Source organism: Saccharomyces kudriavzevii (assembly GCF_947243775.1).
Source record: "Saccharomyces kudriavzevii IFO 1802 strain IFO1802 genome assembly, chromosome: 16".
In the NCBI taxonomy this organism is placed as follows: Eukaryota; Fungi; Ascomycota; class Saccharomycetes; order Saccharomycetales; family Saccharomycetaceae; genus Saccharomyces; species Saccharomyces kudriavzevii.
Window position 1 is genome coordinate 53,861 of NC_079287.1, and position 23,973 is coordinate 77,833.

Below are 23,973 nucleotides of genomic sequence, written 5' to 3' on the forward strand. Positions count from 1 at the left end.
GAAACCAAAAACAGATCGTTTAGTTTCGTTTCTTTTATATTTTCAACTGTTCCTTCTGATACTTAGGCTCACCCAGCATCCTCAATTGGTAATTTTGGGGTTTTCATAGGCCAGAAGATTTGGCGGCAATTTTTGGAATTCTATTTTTGTTGATGATTTGTTATTTTTTAGTATTAGTTGAGAAAAAAAGCATATCTTCCCCATAATATATATGTGTGGGAACAAGAATCAACTAACCATCGGTTACTGGTAAACACATTCATACTTTTCTTCGTGTGATTAGAATACTATACACCGTGTCTAGAAAATGACTCAGATCATAAGAAAACCAGAATAGGAACCTAATAAGTACTGGCCAGTAAAATCTTGTGACAACAATTGTTGGGATTCCATTTTTGGTAAGGTTAATAATATTATGTATATAGAATATACTAGAAGTTCTCCTCAGGGATTTAGGAATCCACGAAAGGAAATCGACAATTTTACATAATCTTATTTTTATTTCTTCCTTTATTTGATACGTCGTTATTCATTGATCCTATTGCATTATCAATCCTTGCGCTTCAGCTTCTACTAAATTCGATGACTGTTCTGAATCTTATTTCACTGGTCTGATAATTCTCGTCATCTTTTTAACACCGTGTATGTTGATAATTAGTAGTATTAATTAATAATAAAAAGCAGAACTCTTTCTTATACTATATAAGAGAGGCATATAAAACACACGCCGATTGGACATATTAAGTATGTTCAACATGATAATAAACTAGGGAATTTACTATAAGTTCAATGTAACGACTCATATCATTTATATATAAATTCCAAGTTGATGTTCAATTAATGGATCTTTGACTCCAAGTGCACCTACCAATAGAACGTCATTTCAACATTCTTCATCCCGAAACAAGGACTATTTATGTGAATAATGATGAACCTACTTGTTCCAACAAATACATTGTGTGTCTATTTCTGACGTTTTCGTTGTGTTTATGGTCATAATGTATTGATGTATACTGTTTTTAAGCGGAACATTATAACAAAAGTTGAAGCGGTGGCTCAATGGTAGAGCTTTCGACTCCAATTAAACTTTGGAAATTCCAAGGAATACGATTGCAATCGAAGGGTTGCAGGTTCAATTCCTGTCCGTCTCAATTTATTTTTTCGATTTTTTTTTGTAGTTCAAACAGTGTGAGGGAGCTATTCTTTGCCAGTTCGGCTGTCTCATATGTACCCTTGTTTGTTTTCACAATGATCTGTTGCCCTCAAGCAATAGCAGTTTACATTGCTGGAACTGCAGTCCACTGTGCTTTATTGATTACTAGCCTATCAGATTAAGGTTATTACTCAAGTTGCTAGAATATTATCATATACGGCGTTTAAAAGATGAGGTAATATGGGATCAGTAAAGATCCTACTGTCATAAAAACTGTGGAAGCTGAAGCGCAAGGATTGATGACGTAATAGGATCAATGAACGAGGACTTAGGAAACAAAAGAACATATAAATGTAACTCATTTAAAATTGTCGATTACCTTCCTGGATTCCTAAACCCATGAGGAGAACTTTTAGTATATTTTATATACGTAATACTATAAATCTTATCAAAGATTGTCATGTTCGATGAATCGGCGAGGCCGTCCAGTACAAGTGATACGTCTTTCCCAGCCACATCTAGCTGTAATCTTCTTAATTGCACTGTTATTCATTTACGCACTGCCACTTCAAGCGGCAACAGTCGTCCCCCACATCCCGAACACAATTTGACTCCATGAAGCTGTGATGAATACGAAACAGCAATGTATATCGTAAAGGGACGCTATTCTGAAGCGGTAAGACCTTGTATGAGTGAGGCGCTGAAGAGGATTATAGCTGCAATCAAAGCAGCAAAACACATTCGCATCCAAAATATTAGTCGCTTTATCTCCTGCGGTGTTGGGCTGAATTCGTCCATGGCGGTTGTTGAATTTATAAAAAATCTGTACCACTCAAAACAGTTGGCGTTTCCTCTCGTTGTCAAAAGCTGAATGTTAATATGGCTCTAATTTCTTCAGTATTAGTGCTTGCTATTCCCTCTAGAAACAATCTGCCCACTTTCAAACCATTCTTCAGAGAGGGAGGGGGTGATATCATATGATTGCTTCTCTAATTGTTGGTTGTTTGAGGTGAAAAAAAAAGGCCCGTGCACAACATGTCAAATTGGCAGCATATCAGAACTATGACGTAAAACACCAATTGATGGACTAGTTAGTGGTTTCAGAGTTAGGATTCGTATGGTAGACACGTGAGTTCTTTTCATATATACGCCGAACTCATCCATTGTTCTCAATATGCATCCACTAACGACCTGTTATTGAGCTTTTAAAGACAATCTGTTGAGCTCTTGGAAATGGCCGTAGGACTTTCAAAATTTTTGAATGAATTACTCTACAAAAGGGCTGAGTTCTAATTGCTTTCAGCATATGCCTCATAAGAACACTAGTACGTAACACAGCTGAGGAGACCGCTCGCAGCTAACTTATATAAGCAGCAATACAGATAATAATTACTGATGGATAGAGTCATCGCAGTAAAGGTAAGGCAGATGTGCGTAATGTAATGAGGTTTCCTGTATCAACTACACGCAATTGCACCAATTTCCTGCCAGCAGAGAAACGCTGCGTATTCTTTAAGTTAAGTAGTGGTAGCCTTTATTTATAGTAAGCTCAACGGTAATTGCACTTATTAGATTTGTCAAAGTTGCTGACCGGTACCACTAGCGTGCACATGTTGCGGTCAAGCTCTTCGTTGCTTTACGTGAACCTCTTAAGATAATGCGGCTTCGGATCAGATGCGAGTGGTATATTCTATGCGTATAGTGGCCCACCAATGTTGCCGAGCATGGTATATCAGTTGAATAGAGAGGCCATATTACGCACCATCATGTTCTATGATGGAAAGACATTATGCGCTTGGCGTAGCAGGTTTTGACCAAGATTATTCTACTGGCGAAGACCTCTAAGATGAACGCACGGCACTAAACCAGTATCAGAACATCGGGTCTATAGAAGAGTCAAGTTCATAAAATATTATGTCCGATATCAGTATAATTACACACCGCAGCACGAGGCGTTGATGTCTTAGCGTTTTCGTGCTTAGTCGAGATACATCGAGAACTGTCCCTATTTTCTTTTTTTGATGAAACATGCTTCGTGCTTATAATTTTACCAGGAATAATAAACTACGCCAAATGCGAACATGCTGGACTGCCTACTAGGCCTAGTTAATACTGGTTGAATCATTTCATGCGTGTAGCACAGCCGGGCCTAGATAGCGTGATCGGCGTACCAGGTGGAACCTTGTTAACTTTTAGAGCAATTTGACGTGCGCAGGACCGGTCGACCAGCTTCTAAAGGGGACGTTCAAAGAGAAGGGAGTGGCCCTCAAGCGGCTGCTCATACCGGTTGGTTCTTGCACTCATAAAGATACATACTAATCACAATTGCCACGTAGCAACCACACTTATCGTAGCATTAGAGGACCCCAAGCCTATATCAATCGCTTTTTTAATCTTTACCTTATCTACCTCTGCTTTTTATATGGACTGCAAAATATACAAATTATTTGCAAACGGCTTCTTGCAGGGGTGAGGTTAGCTTGGTTCAAAGCACAGCACGTCATGAGTACCTTGGATGATTTGCGTACCGAGTACCTCTAGTTACTGCTATCCTTAAAAGTTATTTATTCATTCATGATGCCGAGTTTTAGTACTCTCATTCATCATATGCTCTTGGCTAGTCCGACCAATGCTCCCCTTCCGCTAACGTGACCTACAATAAGAGGTAAGAAATGAACTGCATGTAAAGGGGCAATATTCATGCTGGACTATCTGATAAAGCTCTATTGCTAAATCAGAGATAGAGCGTTAGTTAACCATACCGCAGTTTTTTATGCCTCAATTGATTAAAAAAAATGGCGTAAATGTTTATAATGTGAAAGTTATATTCGCATATTTAGTACGTAAGTTCTTACCACTTCGTGACACTTCGAAGCTTTCTTCGGAAAATCGGTTCGAAATTGTATCCTAACATGTTCGTGTCTACTTTAAGTTCCTCCACCACAATGAGAATGGTGACTATACTATTCGGTTGTTGCTCACACCAAAAGAAACTAAAGATGAGGCACTGCTTGAATTGCCGCTATGTATAGTGCCACTTGGTGAGGGAAACATTCCATGATTAATGAAGCTTGTCTTGGGGGGGCCTCCATTAAGAAAATGCGTTGTTGGGTTCTGATTCTCCTTATTAGCCTCACTTACGTTCAGTAAATCAATGTAGTCATTGACCGCGTTATTACTGTTGGGACCAGCCACTTTTTCATGATTATTTTGATTATTACTGCTATTTCTTAGACTGTTCACACTGATTGTACTGCCGCATGTACTACCCGACTGCTGCTGACCAAATTGGTACATACTTGGTGTGATTGGTGATGATTGCTCCATGGTCCTGCTGAAAACACTGTTATCTGATAAAGAACTCATATTTCTCATTGGGGTATGGCTGTGAGATGAATAAGTGGGCGAAGGAATGGATGTAGTGTGTGAATTTTCAAAGCAACATGGTGTGGATATCGTCAGTTTTCTTGATAAGTTCAAGTTGGATGCAATTTGCAATTGTCTTTGTAGATCCAATTGGTATCCTCTTACTTGATCAATGAATGGCAAAATACCATTAACCGTTCTGTAAACTTCGAGTAGAGATTTTGGGACGGAAATGATACCGCTCATCAGAATATTTAGCACTTCAGTATTTTTCCTGTTTGACGTCACTGGAGTCATTAAAAAGGGACCATGGTCTTGATTAATGAATTGGTTGATGATTGAAAAAATTCCGTGTGATACTTCAAATAGTTCAAACTGAAGCAAATCATACTGCCAAGCGGATACGTCGATCAAAAATTTCTTTAAATTGATCAATTTGATTTTCAATTGTAGGTCTTCCTCCTCTTCCTCCTCTTCGCTTTCATAGGAAGGGGGTCTTTCATCTACGGTGGCATCACTATCTTGTGATAACTGAGATTGGCGTTTCTCAGAACACTTTTTGTTATAGCTCATTTGGTTTTCATACAGTTCGTATTGCATCAAACAATTTTCATCGACATTTAAAACGTAATCATTGATCATGGGCTCATAAATATTCCAATTTAAAGTGTCTAGTATGTGTCTCTCCATTTGTAGAAACATCGATTCGTCAAAGACCTGACCATCTCCACAATAATGAACTAATTCGGAAAGACGAGGTATACGGGCTCTTGGGTTAGGGCCATGAAATCTTCCACCGGTTGGGATAACCACGTTATTGATAATATGATTACAACCGCCCCATGTTTTAGCAGCTAACCAGAGGCAAGTTGCTACAACCAATTTAGCTTGGTCCTGTAGCACAATTCTTTTGGAGCAATAGCGGTCATATAGTCTAACGGCGTGAAAAAAAATACCATTTGTGACTCGAGTTACTACAGACAGCTCGAATAAAAAAGTGGTGATTTTGGATCTTGTTTCGACGGGATTCATTTCAGGCTGTTGGTCTATGAGTTTTGAATTTGGCTTAAATTTGCAAGACTGCGCAATGACGTTTGTGGAGATTTCGTGGTGGTATTCCTGTAACATTTCAAAATGAGAGAGTAGTTCAGCGTTAGACAGTTCGATTGGGTAGTAATCCGGTTTTGTATCGATGATGAGTCCCATGCGGGGCCTTGAGTCAGCATTTTCCATGATTGATAGTGTAATGTTATGAACGAATAGGAAAAGAAGAGAATTTCTCTTAAATGCAAATTATGGTGTGGTTAAGCGAATGAATGGTAGCTATAGAATCTAGCAATGATGTATATAAAAAGAAAAGGCTGATGATGAAAAAAGTAGATTTTAAAATGAAGAGAATTTGTCCTTGACGTTTTCCGAGAGGAATGCGTAGAAAGGGTCTAGCAAGAGAGATATAATGGTTACGAGAGGCAATTGCCATTTTTTATATATGAAATACATAGCAAACTAACCAGAGGCAAGTAGCAAAAGGATGCGTGCGATACGGAAATAGAAGACGGATCTGCGGTTTGTGTTCTGCGTTCCACAGGCTTTTTTTCCAGCAGGGCTACCAGATCAATTTTTCGCAGATGAGGTTTCTCAAAAGGGGCCAATAGCTGTTTCAGTTGGTGTCCTACTCAAATTTTTAACAGTTATACTTAACAAGTTACGCCAAATGCACGTCTTCACAGGGCGTCCACATGCGGAAACGTAACGGTTTTTTGCGCGTTTCGTGACCAAAACACGCTGTTTTGAGGATCAACGGGACGAATTTCGTGGGTTTTCCGTTGCGACAAATTTCGCGAGCATTACCATTTCTGGAAATGAGGGACCGGGTAAAGTTGCGCGCAAGATTTGGTCGCAGACGATATGGGTCCTGTAGTATTCATTGAGGGCAATGGATATTCGGCTTGGCTTGCACGAAGTTCGAGTGAATACGAAAAGAACGAGATTACTGTCAAAAGAAAACAGGTATGATTTTTTTAATTTACTGCTAGCTAGACAGGGAAAAAAAACAACCTTTTTTCACAGCAGAAGGCAGGGAGTAATGAAAAAACGTATTGAAGTATATGATAGAAGTAGGGCTGTTCAAGGATGGGGAATACATGGATTTTCTGCTGGAACAATATTATGTTGCTCCTGTAAAATAATTTCTGACGCGACACGTTTTTGCGTCGCCGGTGAAAATCACGAAAAAAATTGACATCTTGAAAACTAGCATAGCGCAGGAAGACTGAAGATGAAAGGATCAAAACAAAGGATAAGCGCAATTGTGGAAACGAACTAGAGGCAAATGACAACTGGACAATGAATCAGGAAGAAAATACAGGAGGAGGAGGCATTTTTGGCCTTTTCAAGTGGACCAAGGACGCACTGTTTGGTACAGACATCTCACCATCAATGAAATACAAAGACCAACCAGAACGAAGAGATCGATCTCGATATGCTCAGGATGATACGAATTTCGGAATAAACCTTGGAAACGGTTCCAGTAAAAGGAGTGCGAATATATCAAGGTCAAATTCTTGGTCTGGGTTGGATTCAACATTCCAGAGGAAATACGAACTACTTTCAGAACACAATGAGAATGGCGTTGATTCAGTTGATAACAATTACTACTATAAAGACAGGATACGATCTTTGCGGAGCCCCGCTCCAGTTGTACCGAGAGAACCACTTCATAATGAACCTACAGACACATTTGGTCATAAACTGCACACCAAGAGGAGAACAGCAAATGAGTTTTCTGGTGCTCAAATACCCTTCATGGCACCTCATGAGGATGATCCTTTGATCTCTAAGCTATTTCAGAAAGGCGAAGCTAATGACGTGGAGAAATCGGCCTATAAGTTATCGGTTAAAGACATTCCAGGTAAATTCCCTTCACCCTTCAAGAAACGTGATGAAATAAACGACAACCGTGGACATAACGAAGATGCTTGCCAAAAAAATATCGAGTATAAGAGGGCATATTTCGAACTGTTCGCGCAGATGGATCTAAATAATAGGGACTTGGACGATTTGTGTGAAGATGTTAGAGAGCAGCATGAACAATTCCACAGGGATGAGCAGACTTACAAGCAAGCTTACCAGGAAATGAGGGCAGAGTTAGTAAATGAGTTGAAGAAATCTAAAACGCTTTTTGAAAATTATTATTCACTGGGCAAGAAATACAAGAGTTTGAAAACGACACTTGATCAAGCAATCAGTCACGAGGCTGAATTAGCAACTTCCAGGGAGCGACTGTATCAGGAGGAGGACCTGAAGAATTTTGAAATACAAACTTTGAAACAAAGAATATCGGATTTAGAGTTGAAATATACCAACTTGCAAATAGAAAAGGAGATGCAACAAGACAACTATGAATCTGAGATACACGATTTATTACTACAACTAAGCCTCCGTAAGAACGAAAGAAAAGATACTTCTGCAGGTTCGAACATTTTTTCAAGCGTCCAATACGATAGGACTCCATTTCACAATGACAATAACAGTAGCTACGACTCTAATTCGCATGCATGGGACACTGATTATTTGAAGAATATAGATGGATTCATAGACCATTGAGGCAAAGCAATCATTACCTTTTCCTCACTGTAACATTAAAAATAAGTTATGATAATAACAATAATGATTTAATTATGTATAAAAAGTATTCTATAAATGAAATACAAGAGATATTTCTTTATTATCATCACGCAACACGGGCCGTAATGATCGGCTTATTTTTCTCTTCATTTTCCAAATCGCGATATTAAACAAAAAAGTGAGACTTGAAGTTAAAATATGACATAAATTTGGTAATTTAAAAAAGATATTTTTGAGGGTAGAAACTCGAACAACGCAGTATTGCCTATATTGACCTGTGCTTTGGACATCACGCTCAGTACTGACTTATTACGAGATCGTTCTTCAATTCGTTTGCTCGTTGTTATCGTTGGACAGCTTATTAACTCGCACGTGACTTTTTTCTTTTAAAACACTTCAAAAGGTATTACCGGTAAGTAACAATATAAAAAGGATACGATAGCGGGTTTTGCTTTTTTTTACCATGTCAGCTATCCAATCGCCACCACCAAAATCTTTGCAGTCAAGTTATTCAGCCGCTTTGCCAGCTTCCACCGGCGCCTATATTAAACCAGGTTTGATTGGTAGTCCCGCTGTAAGTAATAACACAGAGTCTAATAACGACAACAATGATGGTGCGGAACATCAGGGGGCAAATCAAAGAGTTGACTTGGGTGCAATGATAGAAGAATTGACCTCACAACTGGGGAAAGAAAATTGGACGAAGTACGCACAGATTATTAGTCTTTTCATTTTGGGGAAGTTATCCAGAAAAGAACTATCAAATGAATTGGAACTGCTATTTTCACTAAATTCCACGAACTTAGAGAAATCGAATACAACCCACCTCCATAGTCTAGTACGACTTCATAACCAGCTATTATTAGGAATCTTTGCTAATTCATTACGTGAAAATCCTCTTGGCAGGAACGGTAATGAGAGTTCCTGGGGCTTTGGCAATGGAAGCAACAATCCAAATAATAAACTGAAAAAAATAAATAAGCATAACTCTCAAATTGAGGTTTACAAGAAAATTGTTATGTCATTACCCATTAATGATCGAAATAGACTAAAGATGATTACGAAAGAAGCTGGTAAAAGAGGGTTTATTTTTTGCTCTGTTTTCCAGGCTAGACTAAATAATATACCCAAGATTCCTATAGTGACTAATCCAGAAAGTTTGAAACGTGTCAAGAGTAATAACCTGAAAACGCCATTAGAATGGTCGCAAGACATAATGAATGGATTCAATGTTTCCTTGGCAAGTGAAAGCTATTCTTTGCCAGACACAGATTCGTTTTATTTGAGGATGGTTGGCATAGCAAGAGAACATGGGTTAGTCGGTACGGTGGATGCCCGTTGTGTAGAGCTTATATCGTTGGCACTAGATCAATATCTGAAGAGCATAATAGAATTTACTATTGATACAGTTCGTTATAGAAGGAAAAGATATTCAGATTACTATGATTTAAATGAAAGTGGGCTATATAAGTCAGTATCAGAAATGGCTGCTGACAAGCATGATGCCAAGATCAAGGCATTTAACGATTGCAAAGATGAGAATGATGACTATACTGATGAAAAGAACACTAGTAATGACAATAATAGTAGTAGGGATGATGTTGGCGACTTGTCGATGAATAGCGCCACAAAATCTGGTGACGGAGCTGGTGAGGAGACAAACGAAAATAGAACGGTGTCATTAACCAATGAAGATGTATATGATTCATTATCTGTTTTCCCAAATTTGGTAGAACCTTCAGGCTCTTACTATGCATTAACTAATTTGGGGTTGGTAAATGACGATGAACTAGTAGATCTGAAGAGCAATATTGACGATCTGCCAGATTTCTTGGATGAAAAGCCAACTTTCACACCGTTGGATGAAAAGAATGTTGGTACTAGGCATGAATTGAACTGGCTAATCAAAGGGATTTTAACAGAAGATTGACATATAAATGTGTGTATATGCGGTATGTTGTAATATTTATGAAAAGATTGTAAACTTTTTTTTTCTTTTGGTATGCATACCTATGCAGTAGTGTAACTAGGTTGAGTGGGCTTTTTCTTTTTCTTACAAAGTTGGCTGAGAGATTGAACTTCTTCTGAAATGGTTAAAAGCTTACTGACATTTTTTGAATCATTCAAGTTTAACAAGAAAAAGGACTTAGTATCAGAAATTAATTTTTTCAGAACAAGTGCGATGGGTGTTTCGCATGGTTCTTTCTTGAAGATATTCTTCTCAAACTGTTCAATAGTTTTCAAGTTATGCAACTCAATAAAGTAAAAATCAATCGGTACAGGTTCGTTTTCGTCATCATTTTCTAAACCCCGGGGAAAAAACTGCACCTTAATTATACCCATTCCAGAATGAGGTAAATCTGGATGGTCATCACAGTTAAAGTTCACGGGTAATTCATCGATCCCATTTTCTATAATGACAAGTTTGGAATCCAAAGAAATCGAGTTTTTCTCAAATTTCAATTTTATGCTGTCTTTATCATGATGAGAGTAATCCAACAACATATCTTGTGAAAATTCATCATCTGATAGAAACACAAACTGTAAGGTGATGATATACTGTTTCTGATATATGGTGTCTCTTTCCGTCAGGAACTTTACCAAAGATTCTCTCAGTGAACCGTATGGAGAGGTACTTAGAGAGATTAGGTTAAAATTTTTTTTCTGATCTAAACACATATCATGGTAAACGCTATATTCTTGACGGAAGAATTTATCTTCGGACACTTTCAAATGCGGAATCACTCTATTGAATCTGTAAACATGTTCACTCAAACTTTGAGTAATTGTACCATTTTCGTAATCAAACAAAAGATTCTCAGGTAGGTTTTGTTCCATCACATAGGCATAACAACGCATCGTACCTTTCTGTTCAATGATGGAGTTTTCAAGTTTCCTGCTTCTGAGTAATTCTCTTTCCACAGTATTATAGGTATCATTGTACCATTTTTCTCGCTGAGAGGCGATTTCTTTCAAATTATCTATTCGTTTCAGTAAATCTTCCAAATCTAGCGAATTCTGTAAGGATTTATCAATTAACGGATTGTTTTCTAGTTCCAACTGATTTATTTTTTTGTTTATTTCCGAGATTTGTTGTTCTGAACATTGAGTTTGAGCATCTATATGCGTGATCTCCTCGCGTAGATTTTTACTATCCGTTTGTAGAGTGGCCAGCTGGACAAGCAGCTCATGATGTTGACTTGTCAAGTTTTCCATCGATCTCGTTTTAGCTTCTTTGAAGGCCACAAAATCCTTGTTTAACTGGAATTCGTGATTTACTTGTCTTTCCAAGTTTTGCTTTTTTAGATTCTCCGAATCTTCATCAAGTTCTTGCAGCACTTTTTGCAAATGGGAAATTTCCCTGGTGATTTCGTGATCAGGTTTGAAATCCTCCATTACTTGTAGTTCATTTTCCCAAAAAATGAGTTTCTGACTGTATGATTCCTGGAGTTCCTGCCTTTTCGAAGTTGAATTGTGGCCCAATTCGGTATTTAGAGCTGCTAAATCTGATTTGTTTTTCTTGATTAACCTGTCGCGTTCACTGTCTTTGGAATTTAGAGTCCGTGCCAATTCTTTAACTTGTTTGAGATATTTCGACTGTTTGGCTTTTTTCTTATAGAGCTCGAACTTGGACTTACTCAGATCTCGGAACTTTATGGTTTTGATTTCTCTTTCGCACTCGATCAATTGGGTCTTGAGCGTGTGTCTTTGAGACCTTATTCTGTCCTGGCGATCCTTCAAGTCTTTAATCTTGTTCATGTTGATATTCAGAGAGCCAGATCGAGATGGAGGTGGGAAAGAATCTTTCATGGATGGAAGAGGAAAGGAATATCTCAGAGACGAAGGCATAGAACCGTTCATGGTATTGGTCGTGTTTGTGATATCCATCAAACTTCGAGGTTTGGATGACGAGACATTTTCGGTGTTGTGCAAGGTCTTATTCTTCGAGGAAAACGTGTGCCTGCTTTGTTGTGACATCATATCTTGGTATGATGAAACGGCAGTTTCTTGTGCGAGGGAATATGTTTATTATGGTTATTATTTTTTTCATTTCCTCTGTTTACTTGTTTCTCAAAAGTTGCCGCAATTTCTAATAGCAATAGCCAAAGCCGGACCGGGACGACTAAACAATAAAAGATCTGCAGAACAGGCAAAGGAGAGAATATTGCGAAATGGTTCCTAGAAATATTATAAAGTTTACTCATTCCTTTATAATCATAAATATATATATATAGTATTCACAGGAGAATGAAGGGCAGAGGAGGAAGGGTGCGGACATCAACTAAAATCGTTATTGTTAACGTTCCTTGTCATCTGGGGGAGAGCGACTCTTATCCCGTCGATGTCCTTGGACATCTTGATCTGGCAACCGAGCCTGCTTGTCTCTGTGAGTCCGTAAGCGAGGTCCAGCATGTCGTTTTCATCGTCTTCAGGTTCCGGCAGGGCGTCGTAGTAGTCCGGGTCCACGATGACGTGGCAGGTGGAGCAAGCACAGGAGCCACCGCATGCACCTTCCATGTCCAGGTTGTGGCCCTGAGCGATGTCCAGAATGGTGTCGCCCTCGCAGACCTCGTACGTCTTCTGGGAGCCATCTTTCAGGATAAAGGTTATCTTCAATTCTTCGCCCGGCTCTGGTTTCTTCAAGTGGCCATGGCTTAGGATGGAAGATGTAGAGAAGGGGAGGAGTCTGGCGGTGGTGGTACGCGCGAGTAGAGGTGGAGACGTGTGCAGAAGAGAGGGTAGGACGTTCGATATTCTTGCTGTGCGTCCAGCCAAAGCAGCGAGTCTCAGCATCGAAGAGGGAGGTCGGGTATGATACGGGGGTTCGGTGAATGCCTACCTGTGTGGGCTTACTGTGTTGCTGTATTCACACAAATATATATATATATATATATATATATGCATTTGCGAAAAGATGCAGCTACACGCTTTGAAATTTCAATCAAAAGTTTTTTCCGAGGGCTAAAGTTGGCCTGGGAAAAAACAGATGGTTAGGAATCATGCAAAGATGACTAATTACAAAAAAGATATAGTAGAATTGAGTAAATCTATGTATATTGATAATATTATTTTCTAAAAAAAAAAAAAAAACTGCGTAAAAAATTGGGAATTGAGAGTATGCTTGGAAGGTATGCCGATTAGAATGTATAGTTTATGCGATGCGAGGGGTCATGAGAACAAGGAGAGATGGGCGTCATACCGACGACAACCATAGTCTGTAGTTCTGTTGGGCGACGTTAGCGAAGGCATCGTTACTTGTGAGGGCAAAGCTAGAGGCAGCGGCAGATTCTTTAGCAGCGGCGACGACGCCGCTGCCGCTAAATTCCATATCGAAAATAAAACTATCTTCGGTACCCGTTATTATGTTGCTGTCGGTCTTACCCTTAGCACGCGTACACTCTGACTCATCGACAATTGGGTACGATAATGGAGAAGTCAGCAATTCCTGTTGGTAGGATTGAGAAAAGTCGTCCGCGTAAGTCGACCTGTCTGGGCTATGCGAGAGCATGGGAGGCTCGAAAGCGCCGTTCGAAAATGAAAGAGGGAAGACCTCGTCTTCGTAGTGCGAGATGGCAGCTGATTCCACGGAGGACATTGTAAAACTGTATATTATTATGTGAGTTTGGTTGGTATGGGTTGGTCTACTCAAGAGCAAGAGCAAGAGAGAAACAGAATTGGACGAGCCAAGACCCTTTCCAAAAAACCAGATGTGTCCTGTTCTTATATATATATTCCTTTTCGCCTAGAGCCGCTCCTTATGCACCGTGGAGTAATTATCTTTACAAAACCACCCGGGTGTGGATGCGAATGCAAAATAAAGTGCAATGAGTAATAACAATGGTCATAAACATGTGGTGCGCAATGTGTCATCTTCGTGCGCGTGCAAAAAAAAAACTGCGTAACTCAAAGCGAAAAGAGGAATCATAGCGGTTATCCCGCGGCTTTCCACGGGGGTCACGTGCGCTTTCTTGCACCTTCCGGTCGCTTCTATAGATTTCCGCACGATTCCACACGCCGCGCCACAGCTGGGTTTCGGATCAACGAAAGGAGAACGTGCCATTCTCTGGCCGTGAGACAAGGCAGAAGGGAGAATGGCTCACAACCCGAAGGTCCCTTGGGGTTGGTTTTGTTTACAGTTTTGCTTGGCGTGATATCGTTCCGCGCGACCATGACGGTTGCTGGCCATCATCCACCGCATTGGAGATCGGGGTGGTGACTACGGTACGGTTACGGTTACCACACCCACAAATGTGGTTGAGTCTGATGGAGATGGGCCGAAGTCGCGGCGCGGCGCAGTGCAAAAGGGTCTTACCCGGAGAGGAGGATTGCACGTGACTGGCGAGAAACTCACAGAGGAGGCGGGATGGCAAAAGTCATGAACGACGACGCCGTCTCATTGCATGTGCCGTTACACTTCTTAAATAGATATCGATTAAGAATTACTATAATGATTTGTTATTTATTTTGTTTTATTAGCTAGCTTTGGGGAAGATCCATGGAGAGTAGCGCCCCCCCGGTCTTGTGGCGGGGGTTGGCTGCGGTCGAGTGTGGTGGTCCCCTCACGCTGTTTAATGACGACGAGAGGCAGAAATGATGTTGTTCATTTCTTCGACCTTGGCCTTGGCTCTGATGAAGGAACCTAATCTCTTCTTGGCGACCTTTCTGGCTCTCTTTTCACCGGAGTTTCTGATCAAATCGATCAATCTTCTTTCGTATGGGGACAAACCAGCGATTTCTCTGACCAAAGATCTGACGAACTTGGTTCTGTTGGAGGCGACACCCTTCTTGTAGGAGATCTTTGGAGCTGGAGTCATTTGGGTGACTTTCTTACCCTTGTTCAAACCAATAGCGATACCTGGTGGGAAAAAATAAAATAGAAAACTTTATGTTAGTAACTCGCACACACATTCCTACTCACGCAGCGTGAGCAAACAGATGGACGACGAAACCGCTGGAGCCCTGCAACGCTGGGGGCCGGATGCAAACAATGCTTTTTTTTGTGATTGTTGTTGGGCTCAAATTCTCTTCCCATTGGCGTTCTCGGTCCACTCGTTCATCTCCTATTTGCTCGTTGGTTCATTAGTCCATGTAAACATACCAGTCTTGACGGCCATTTTATATTATCCTTGCTACTCTCTTGTGTTTTGAATATACCAGCACAAGAACTAAAGAAAACCTAACGCTAATTAAAAGAAAGTAACTAACTACTTTAAGAAATTGAAGGATGGTGCCTCTGTCTGCATTCAAGTTGGCAGCTCCCTCGCTCGGGCTTCCCTCTACAACGCCCTCGTCCGCAACCAAAATGGAAAAGAGTTTTGTCAAAGGTGCTGGTGCGCCCGCTTTGCGTCCTCTCTTGCGGTCCAGACCGGCGGCTCGCGCCCGCAACAAGCACAGAAAAGAAGAACCTGGAAAACAAAAAGGAATAAATGTACGGGTGAAATAGCAGTCCAAAAGTCTCGTTTGATAAATTCATGATGCATTTTCTAACACATACATACACACGCCTCTCTATACATCTACTTAAAAACTTTCTTGAAGCCCGTCCAACCTTTCTTTCCCTTGCCCCTTGACCCGCTTTCCAGTAGGGATGCAGTGGACGCCTGTTCCTTATTGATGCTCATCAGCTCATCGATTTCCGCCTGCAACTGTGAGATTCTTTCCTCCAACTGACCGTTCTCCCTCATCACTTCATTGTTCCTGGAGACTGTTCTTTCTAAATCCTCTTTCAGATCTGCCCTTGGCAATGATGCATCCGGGTTGGGTAAATTCTGCTCGCGAATCTCCTCGTCAATTTGATTTTTGATATCAGCGATCGTATTTGTCAAGTCGTTTTTCTCGTCTAACAACATCTCCATATTCAATCTATTCTCGATCAATTCGTTGGCCGCACTGATGTTCTCCTCGTTCAAAATCGAATAGTCATGTTCTAGCTTCTGTGCCTCCCTTTGCAGTTGATGGTTCTGGATTCTCAACGATTCGTAGTGGTTCTCCTTCTTCTGCTCCTTTTCATGGATTTCTATGTATTCTCCCCTGTATCTTCTTAATGTCAGTGGTGTAACATAAACACCCCTCATGGCGTCATGAACGAAAAGATCGACGTTGTACGAGAGGCTGCTGGCCTCGTCCCCCTTCAATGGGGCTCCCTCCGGCAATTCCATTTGCACCACGGAGACATTATCATGATTTCCCACCAAATAATAATTGAAAAGTTCGTCCTTCAAAAATTCCAATACTTCGTCGAATCTCAATTTCACCAAACTCTCTTCATTCTTCAACATTATGTTCACAGCAAATTTCAGTAGTACTTCAATACCTTCCACAAACACAATGTCAAAAATTCTTAACACAAATTCTAACGGGAATTTGTATGCGAAAAAAGTTAAGAACCATTGTGTGGCATACATCGTTGAACTTATACCCTCACGGATCAAACGATTATACAAATTGGGCGAATGCTCTTCGAGTAATCTATCAAATTGATAAAGCATTAACATCAACCCGGGCATCCCCGGTAAGAAAAGTTCTCTTAATCCATAATTCTTCATCAATCCAACCATCAATCCAAACGATTCAGCCTCGTTTTCACAATTCATTAAGAGCGGTGCTGCAATGAACGCCATTCCCTGCGTGTACCCAACATCTGGATCGTAAACGGAATAAACCTTTATAACTTTGAATAATGACTCCATTTTGTCCTCACCCACAAACTTTGTTCTTCTTAAATCTCTACGTATGGTTGCGTCATGAAGACATTCCGTATCCAACAGGGTTTCGTATATGTCCTCCATTTCTCTTGATTTGGAATTTGCCATAAGTTGCCATAGTATACCACGGATTTGTGGTGGTATTCCATTAGTAACATGCGCCTCTAGCTTTTCTGGTTCATTACTTGCCACTGTAGCAAAATCATTAACCACTTGGGTCCAAAATGACCAATCGATTTTGAACATCTCTCTATCACCTTCACTAACATTATCTACCTCATTATACTCAGGTAAGTTCTCTAAAAACGACGTATATGTCGATTTTAAAAAGCTTTGCCCCTCTTGCAACGACTCTCTGGTCTCTTCCCCTTCTTTATTCAAGTGGTGACTGGTCTTGCGGTAACGACTAGCGATTAAGTTAATTTCTGCAGTGGAATCTAACTGCACAGCTTTGGAACTAGTGAGAGGAATATATTTATGGCTATTTTTCTTGGTTTCTTCAAGATTTTTGCGAAACTTTTCTGATTTCATTTCTTCTTCTAGTGGGGGTGGGACAGCGTTCTTCGTCGGCGGCTGTTCCCTGGACTTCTCCTTTGGTGGCTGTTCCCTTGAATTCCCTCTTGGTGGCAATCTAGGTGAAGTAGGTATCGCAACATTTTGTCTAGGTGGCAATGGTGGTGAAGTCGAAGTAGACGCTTCTTTTTGACTCGAATTTTCATCCTTCTCGTTTGAAATTTGGATAGGTATAGGTGGAAGTTTTCTGATATTGCCTGATGGAAACTTCTGAGCATTTATGGGTTCTTCTTCTACTGCATCATGCTCTTTTGCAGTTCTATCCAAGGAAATGTCAGTATCTGGTCGACCAGCAGTATCATTTTGGTTATCGCCCTGGGATAAACTTTTCAAAGGTGATTCATCACCAACAGATATATCATTTTGCTCGGTTACTATTGCACCCGTTTCATGATTTGGGGGTTTACTTGAGAGTAATTTCTCTTCATCTGAAACATATTCAGTTGTTTCTTTGTTATCCAGAGGGCTATTTACACTGGTATCCACCCCAACTTGCGTATTAGGAGAAAGTTTCTCGTCATCTACAAATGCTTCATGATCATTTTCTATGTCTGATTCATTTAGGTTCCTCATACCACCTTTCATATCGTTTAAAAAATCCAGCTGTTGGTTTAAATCAATTTCTGAATCGAATTTTTTTGTCTCTTGCTTCTGTTCTTCGACTTTTTGTTTAGTGAATGAAGCATCTTTAGTACCTATAAGAGATCCAACTTTGTCTTCTTTTGATACGTTCGTGAGTGTTTCCTCGCCCCCGCCCGTCGAGTCCAGTTGATTCTTATTTAGTTCGACTCCTGGATGGACATGTTGAGTTGTCGAATTATCTGAACCTGCTATCTCATGTTCTGACCGGGAATTATCGATAGATTCAGAGGGAAGGATTTCCAATTGTGGGTTTTCCCGTTCTAAGAGAATAGACGTATCAGTACCACTTACAGTTGCCTTCTGTACTTTAGTGGTTGCACCATCTATAACATCTGCTCTTCCATTCGTTGTATCATCGTCATTTTGGTTCGATGCCACCGATTCTGTATCTCTCTCTTTTAAACTCGATCTATTTGTAAGTTCATCAGGCTCTTCAATCCCAGAGGTATCCTCATCTGTATGTTCTTCTATTGATTCATTTGAAGGCATCACTATATCAATGATTATCGTTTAGGAATGATGAGCTTACTCCTTTCTTTTGGATATTAGCTAATCAGGTTCTGTTTCAAAAGTCAAACAAACCCTTTTTTCCGTCATGTGGGCGAAGTTTCGAAATCCGCCTTTGAAATACGCTTACATAAATAATTCAGGTCTAAAAAGAAAGATTTTGCATTAGTAGTGGTCATTAGAAGCCTATATCCATAGTTACGTAAGCAACCCTGTAATTCAGGGGAATATATAGTTACATAAGAGAAACAAAACATCAAAAGAAAGAATAGAAAAGACGAGTACAACAGAAAGCACGTTAAGAAATGAAGATGCATAATTTTTTCTATTTCCCATATTTCGTTCCATCCGTTTATTCGATTAGGTGAGGTGTCACCATCATCAAATGAATAGTTATATACATTATTCATTGTAGTAGTACCAAACGTCTCTACGTCCCTGTAATGATTCAAAGGTGTTGTAAGCGGCGTGGTCCTTCCAATTGAGACAATGGCTTTGAATTGTAATCATCAAATTTACTAATATTTAGTTCACCATTGTTGGTCGATTTCCACGCATTCTGGTGAAGTCTGTTGGTTGTGAAAGTGCTTGAGAATTTGTCAAAGCGGTTACCAGGCTCGTTTCATTGTTATTGGTAGTTGACGAAAGGGATACTGTAGCATCAAAGAAATTGTTCCAATCCTAATAAGAATTGGCGCTATTAAATAATGCAGGTGGGTTCAAAGGTAAAAATGACAATTGCAACTGCTGTCTTGGTTGTTGTTGCCCTAGGAACGGAACGATAGAACGATAAAGAGGCGTCTTACTTGATATCGGCGCTGGTGAGTTGTGTGAAGTCGGATGATTAGATGTGCGTTTTACGGAGTCGCTGAACTTGCTCCCGACCTATGACATAGGCGAATTCCCCACTGAGTTAGCGGAAATGAACCCTACATTAATATTCGAAATTGTCCTCTCAAAAGGTAGCATACTTTGAGACAGGTGTAGTACCAACAATACTTGTAGTGGCGTTAGCATTATTTCTGTTATTATTATTATTCTTACCATTATTGAAGGTGATGGCCCCGCAGAAAGGTAAAATATAAATGCACAAATTCGTTCCAGTACTCTTGATAGCATGTTTCACAAGTCTGATTTTTTGAAAGGAGCCAATTTTTTCATTGAAATAGGAACAGTATTAATTTGTTGCATGAGCTCTGTAATATCCTACCATAAAGAAAGGGGTGGAGGAACTTCTAAGTGTAAAAATACCACCAGCTGCGGCGTCTGTTCTAAAATATTCCTGTCATTGAAAGAAGGAGGAAGAATTTTACTCAAGCCACAGATATGGCCATTCTCATGGAAAGGCTGTGATAATTATGACTCGTATCTAATTTCTCTTTCCGCTGTGTGTATCGCGAGTATATGTGAAGCAACCATCAAAATGACAGAACTCGACTCCAAGATCTTGCTTGTTAGATGAGATTTTGCATTTTGATAATGAAATATATCTATGTCCGTAGACTAACATTCTATGCACTACGTTCCAATGACAATATGATATTGAAAAGGATTTACCGTTGGTACTTAGCTGCAATTTCAATCTGACCATTCTACATCATTAGTGTCCGAGAGTGCACGATGGCGTACTTATAATAAAATGCGATATCGTGCGTCTAGTGCCAAAGGTAGATATGAGAGAACCATCACCAAAGAATCCATTATATTGTCGAGATCCGTTTCTAGTAAATACAAGCTTTCAAGATGTCGACGCTTTCGGACCAGTCGAACCCATGAAGAGCGTTTTCATACATAAAGTTCAAAAAAGTAGCGGAGTCATCACTTTGCGCTAGCAAGTCATCTGATATAGTCAACTATTCTCGATCCATCGTGATCTTCTTTCAGCGATGATTTCTCAGTCGTCATGTACTCTTTCAGCCATCGAATCGCATCGCTCTCCGCAGGGGAGAGTGTATTCGTAACAACACCCCTATGAGCATAGTCCTGCATGAATAATCGAGTTAACATTCGATGTTAAAAAATGCTGTCCAGTTTTTTCCGAGGAAAAATGAGCAGAAATAACTCTTCCGATTCTTTGAGCCTCGATTCTATCCCCGTCAGATGCGCCCTAGTAGGAGGGACCTTTTGGGTTTGGGAGAGTAAGGACACTCCCTCTTGTTCCTCAGACATTTGACGTATTTGAGGAATCTTCCTCCGAGCATTTGAATTTTTAAGCCGACATGTGTCGCAAGCTTATTTCATTGAACAGTAGCCTCAATGTTGGGGAGATTTGTTCCTTTTCCTGCACTTCAAAGCACAGATCGTGCTGTATATACTCAATCTGGAGATAAAGTTGCAAATCTGGGGAAAATGACGAAAAATAAAAAAAAGGCGGGAGGAACCAATATGGAAAATATCCTGCATTAGATGAGATGAAACATGGTAATTAAACTGATATAGAACTATGAAAAAACGTGAAAACTAATAGATAAAGGAAGTAGGAAATGAAGGGGTAATGCATGTTGTCTCAAAAGACACGGACGTTTTGAAACTTCTTGCCGCTTACGCACCCGAACCAGTCACCTCTCTGGGGCCTCCATGCAATGTTGTTAATCTCTTGTGTTTTATTGACATACATCATGTTGGGAGTATCTAGGGTCCTGCAGACCTGCTTGTCATTGTTGGAATTCAAGGGATCTTCCTGTTGATTGGCCTTTGCACCACCGTCAGCCATAACTGTATCGCCGTCGGAGTCTTCCAAAGATGCGCCACTAGCGGTAGGGGATTTACTGTCGCTGCCGTTAATTTCCATAAACGAGTTGTTCAAATCCCAGTAGAGTGCTTGGCAGTCATCGCTACACGAGAGCAAGACATTGCGCTTTGTAGGATGCCATTTGATTTCGTTTACCGAGCAAGTGTGGCCCTCCAAGTTCAGTATAGGCGATTCCGGGTTTCTCATATCCAAAATTATGATTTTATTGGAGTCAGCCGCAAATGTGGCGAGCACATTTGGGTCGTAGGGCGACGGCTCCAGTCTTAACAAGGCGTCTGAGCCTTTCAAAGATGGTGTTGTCGCGCCCGCATTGGGGCCAGACGCTGGTGAGGACGGAGGCTCGTAAATGATTGTACTGTGTGCAAGGGACCTTAGGTCGAACACTCGTACGCTCCCATCCCCACCACAACTGGCAAACAGTTGTGTAGATTTCGTCAAGAACCTCACGTCGAACACTTCGCTGTCGTGAGCGATCAGCTGAGTTTTGACGTAGTGGCTACTCTGCAGATCCCATACAATGCAAGTGGTGTCGATGGAACTTGAGATTATTAGGTTCGTGTCCACAGTGTTCCAGTCGAACGATGTTATTGGGGGAAAAGTGCCTATAACCTTCATGTCATCAGCGGTTGCGGGGCTGGTGGGATGCTGTCTGTTGTATTTACACAGGGATAAATTGACTTGTTCTTGAAGATGTCTCTCTTCAGGGTTAACGTTCCAGATCCGTAGAGAGTCAGAGCACGTCGCGAGTTTCCTTGGATGCAATTGAGAGGGGACCCATTGAATCTTACTCACGGGATACACCACATTTGCGTCCACGACGTTTTCCCAGCTCAACAGATCGTTGGAATGTAGAACCTGCAGCTTATTCCTGCTGTCCTCTTTGTACGAGCCCAGACAGACGTAGTCGTCTACGCTCCAGTCGAGTCCAAATAATGGGTAATGTGATTGGTACTCGCACACTGAGGCCATGGACTGGTTCATTAAATTGCTTACAACTGGGATATTTGCAGCGTAGTTTCTTGCCTGTTGCAACTGCGAATGATTCGGCGAAAAGACTGGTGGGGAGAAATCCAACGGCGAATACATGGGCGACCGATTTGTGTAGTACGCAGCACTTAGATCACTGCCACTATTTCTTTTGCTGTTACTGCCGCTGGTAGTATTGCCCGACATTCCAAAGGGCGATGGGCCTCTACCCAAGTCCTGTGCCACTGAAGGGGGGGCATTGGCACCAGCCAAGTAGTTGCTCTTGGAATACGGTTGCCGCTGCGACGGGCCAAACGATATTGAACTTCTTTTATTTCCATTGTGAAAGGGATCCATTTGTACAGCGTGTATACGTTCTTATAACTCGTTTACTTGATTGTTTTGGGTTCCCTATAGGTTGTATGCCTCTGTCAAATATCTGAAAGACTGATTACTAAATTATTTTATACAAGATCTCAAATGTCAATATACTTCACCCCTTGCCCCTGGTCTTCCTCCCAATTATTATTCATATTCCATTTTTTATAAACGCACGCTGGAAAAATAAGAAACTGAAAAACTCTTGCATATTAGAATATAAAGTTGATTATATATTATATGTATATACATATATATATATGTACTTGAAACTTGAGAATGTGAGTGAACAAGAAAGCGCCTAAGCAGTGCCCAGAACAGTGCCACCGTTGTCGTTGTGGAGGGGCAATGGCGTGTCTGTGGCCATCAGCGGTTCGTAATCCTTGTTTCTGTCGATATCCGCATCTCTGTAGTACTTGATGCCCCACGGTATCAACCGGATCAGGCCATCCAAAACATTTTCGATCTTAGCGATGATCCATCCCGGTGGAGTGATCTTGTGGAACCAGGACTCTTTGTAACCGATGGCGTATCCGACACACAGTCCAAAGAAGTGACCCCAGAAACTGGACCCAGGTATGATGATGGCGATCGCGATCAACAGGGCAACAGGGGTGTATAAGGTTGGAATCGAGTAGTCTGTGCGGAAGATTCTTGTTCTAGGACGAACCTGCGATTCTTTGAAACTGTAGTATGCGAACAGCGTGAAACACCATCCACTGGCGCCCGCAACGGACACTTCTGGATAGAGCAATTTACCCACAAGACAGTACAGAATCCCCGCGAACAGTGCACTCATGTTCAAGAACACGCCCGTGAACACCGTCCCGTGCGTCTCCTCGAACAGGTTCAGAGGTGCCCAGATGGCCAGAATGTTGAACAGCAAATGGGGTAGCGAAAGATGAATCAGCGGGTACAACGACAGTCTACTCATTTGCAGTTTAAACAATGACTCTGGCGCTAGCGACAGGTCGTCCCTCAGGTCAAACACGAAACCTAACAGATAAACAGCCGTCAAAAATACCACGAGGCCCGTGGACAAAGCAGCCGGTGGGTGACCACCGGGGAAAACATACGACTTCCAGTTCATAGCACAGTAATAACGCAACGGACTAGCTAGACCAAGTTCCTGCTCCTTTTGCGCCAAACCAAGTGTTTTTCGTACCTTTTCCCCTATACTTCTTATATCAGTGCAATTTAGAAAAAACAAGGCTTCAGATCTCGAAGGGCCGAAAAAAAGTGAAAAATTTTCTCGAGAAATCTGAAAGGCAGCCATATCGACATATATATAAACAATCTATGCA

General features: G+C 40.9%; 10 protein-coding genes and 1 non-coding gene across 11 annotated transcripts; 3 read left to right on the forward strand and 8 right to left on the reverse strand.

The window, feature by feature from the left end:
* Nucleotides 1-1,045: 1,045 nt before the first annotated feature.
* Skdi_16.trna1W lies at nucleotides 1,046-1,151 on the forward strand. The gene is made up of 2 exons: nucleotides 1,046-1,081; nucleotides 1,116-1,151. It is a non-coding gene; the product is annotated as a tRNA-Trp (tRNA).
* A 2,960-nt stretch (nucleotides 1,152-4,111) lies between these two features.
* Nucleotides 4,112-5,752, reverse strand: CLN2 (cyclin CLN2; the record flags this gene model as incomplete). Its single annotated transcript, XM_056231588.1, has 1 exon — nucleotides 4,112-5,752. The coding sequence occupies one exon, from the start codon at nucleotides 5,750-5,752 to the stop codon at nucleotides 4,112-4,114; it is 1,641 nt and encodes a 546-aa protein (XP_056085392.1).
* A 1,113-nt stretch (nucleotides 5,753-6,865) lies between these two features.
* On the forward strand, nucleotides 6,866-8,125 carry BBP1 (Bbp1p; the record flags this gene model as incomplete). The annotated part of the gene is made up of 1 exon (XM_056231589.1): nucleotides 6,866-8,125. The coding sequence occupies one exon, from the start codon at nucleotides 6,866-6,868 to the stop codon at nucleotides 8,123-8,125; it is 1,260 nt and encodes a 419-aa protein (XP_056085393.1).
* Nucleotides 8,126-8,609: 484 nt separating this feature from the next.
* Nucleotides 8,610-10,076, forward strand: HFI1 (Hfi1p; the record flags this gene model as incomplete). The annotated part of the gene is made up of 1 exon (XM_056231590.1): nucleotides 8,610-10,076. The coding sequence occupies one exon, from the start codon at nucleotides 8,610-8,612 to the stop codon at nucleotides 10,074-10,076; it is 1,467 nt and encodes a 488-aa protein (XP_056085394.1).
* An 80-nt stretch (nucleotides 10,077-10,156) lies between these two features.
* VIK1 (Vik1p) lies at nucleotides 10,157-12,127 on the reverse strand (the record flags this gene model as incomplete). The annotated part of the gene is made up of 1 exon (XM_056231591.1): nucleotides 10,157-12,127. The coding sequence occupies one exon, from the start codon at nucleotides 12,125-12,127 to the stop codon at nucleotides 10,157-10,159; it is 1,971 nt and encodes a 656-aa protein (XP_056085395.1).
* A 297-nt stretch (nucleotides 12,128-12,424) lies between these two features.
* YAH1 (adrenodoxin) lies at nucleotides 12,425-12,940 on the reverse strand (the record flags this gene model as incomplete). Its single annotated transcript, XM_056231593.1, has 1 exon — nucleotides 12,425-12,940. One exon carries the CDS (start codon nucleotides 12,938-12,940, stop codon nucleotides 12,425-12,427), a length of 516 nt encoding a protein of 171 aa, XP_056085396.1.
* Nucleotides 12,941-13,340: 400 nt separating this feature from the next.
* ATG41 (Atg41p) lies at nucleotides 13,341-13,742 on the reverse strand (the record flags this gene model as incomplete). The annotated part of the gene is made up of 1 exon (XM_056231594.1): nucleotides 13,341-13,742. One exon carries the CDS (start codon nucleotides 13,740-13,742, stop codon nucleotides 13,341-13,343), a length of 402 nt encoding a protein of 133 aa, XP_056085397.1.
* A 973-nt stretch (nucleotides 13,743-14,715) lies between these two features.
* On the reverse strand, nucleotides 14,716-15,261 carry RPL36B (60S ribosomal protein eL36; the record flags this gene model as incomplete). The annotated part of the gene is made up of 2 exons (XM_056231595.1): nucleotides 14,716-15,002; nucleotides 15,246-15,261. The coding sequence occupies 2 exons, from the start codon at nucleotides 15,259-15,261 to the stop codon at nucleotides 14,716-14,718; spliced, it is 303 nt and encodes a 100-aa protein (XP_056085398.1).
* Nucleotides 15,262-15,663: 402 nt separating this feature from the next.
* On the reverse strand, nucleotides 15,664-18,555 carry GYP5 (GTPase-activating protein GYP5; the record flags this gene model as incomplete). Its single annotated transcript, XM_056231596.1, has 1 exon — nucleotides 15,664-18,555. The coding sequence occupies one exon, from the start codon at nucleotides 18,553-18,555 to the stop codon at nucleotides 15,664-15,666; it is 2,892 nt and encodes a 963-aa protein (XP_056085399.1).
* Nucleotides 18,556-21,079: 2,524 nt separating this feature from the next.
* Nucleotides 21,080-22,648, reverse strand: SKDI16G0310 (uncharacterized protein; the record flags this gene model as incomplete). The annotated part of the gene is made up of 1 exon (XM_056231597.1): nucleotides 21,080-22,648. One exon carries the CDS (start codon nucleotides 22,646-22,648, stop codon nucleotides 21,080-21,082), a length of 1,569 nt encoding a protein of 522 aa, XP_056085400.1.
* Nucleotides 22,649-22,970: 322 nt separating this feature from the next.
* Nucleotides 22,971-23,759, reverse strand: RBD2 (putative rhomboid protease RBD2; the record flags this gene model as incomplete). Its single annotated transcript, XM_056231598.1, has 1 exon — nucleotides 22,971-23,759. The coding sequence occupies one exon, from the start codon at nucleotides 23,757-23,759 to the stop codon at nucleotides 22,971-22,973; it is 789 nt and encodes a 262-aa protein (XP_056085401.1).
* Nucleotides 23,760-23,973: the final 214 nt, after the last annotated feature.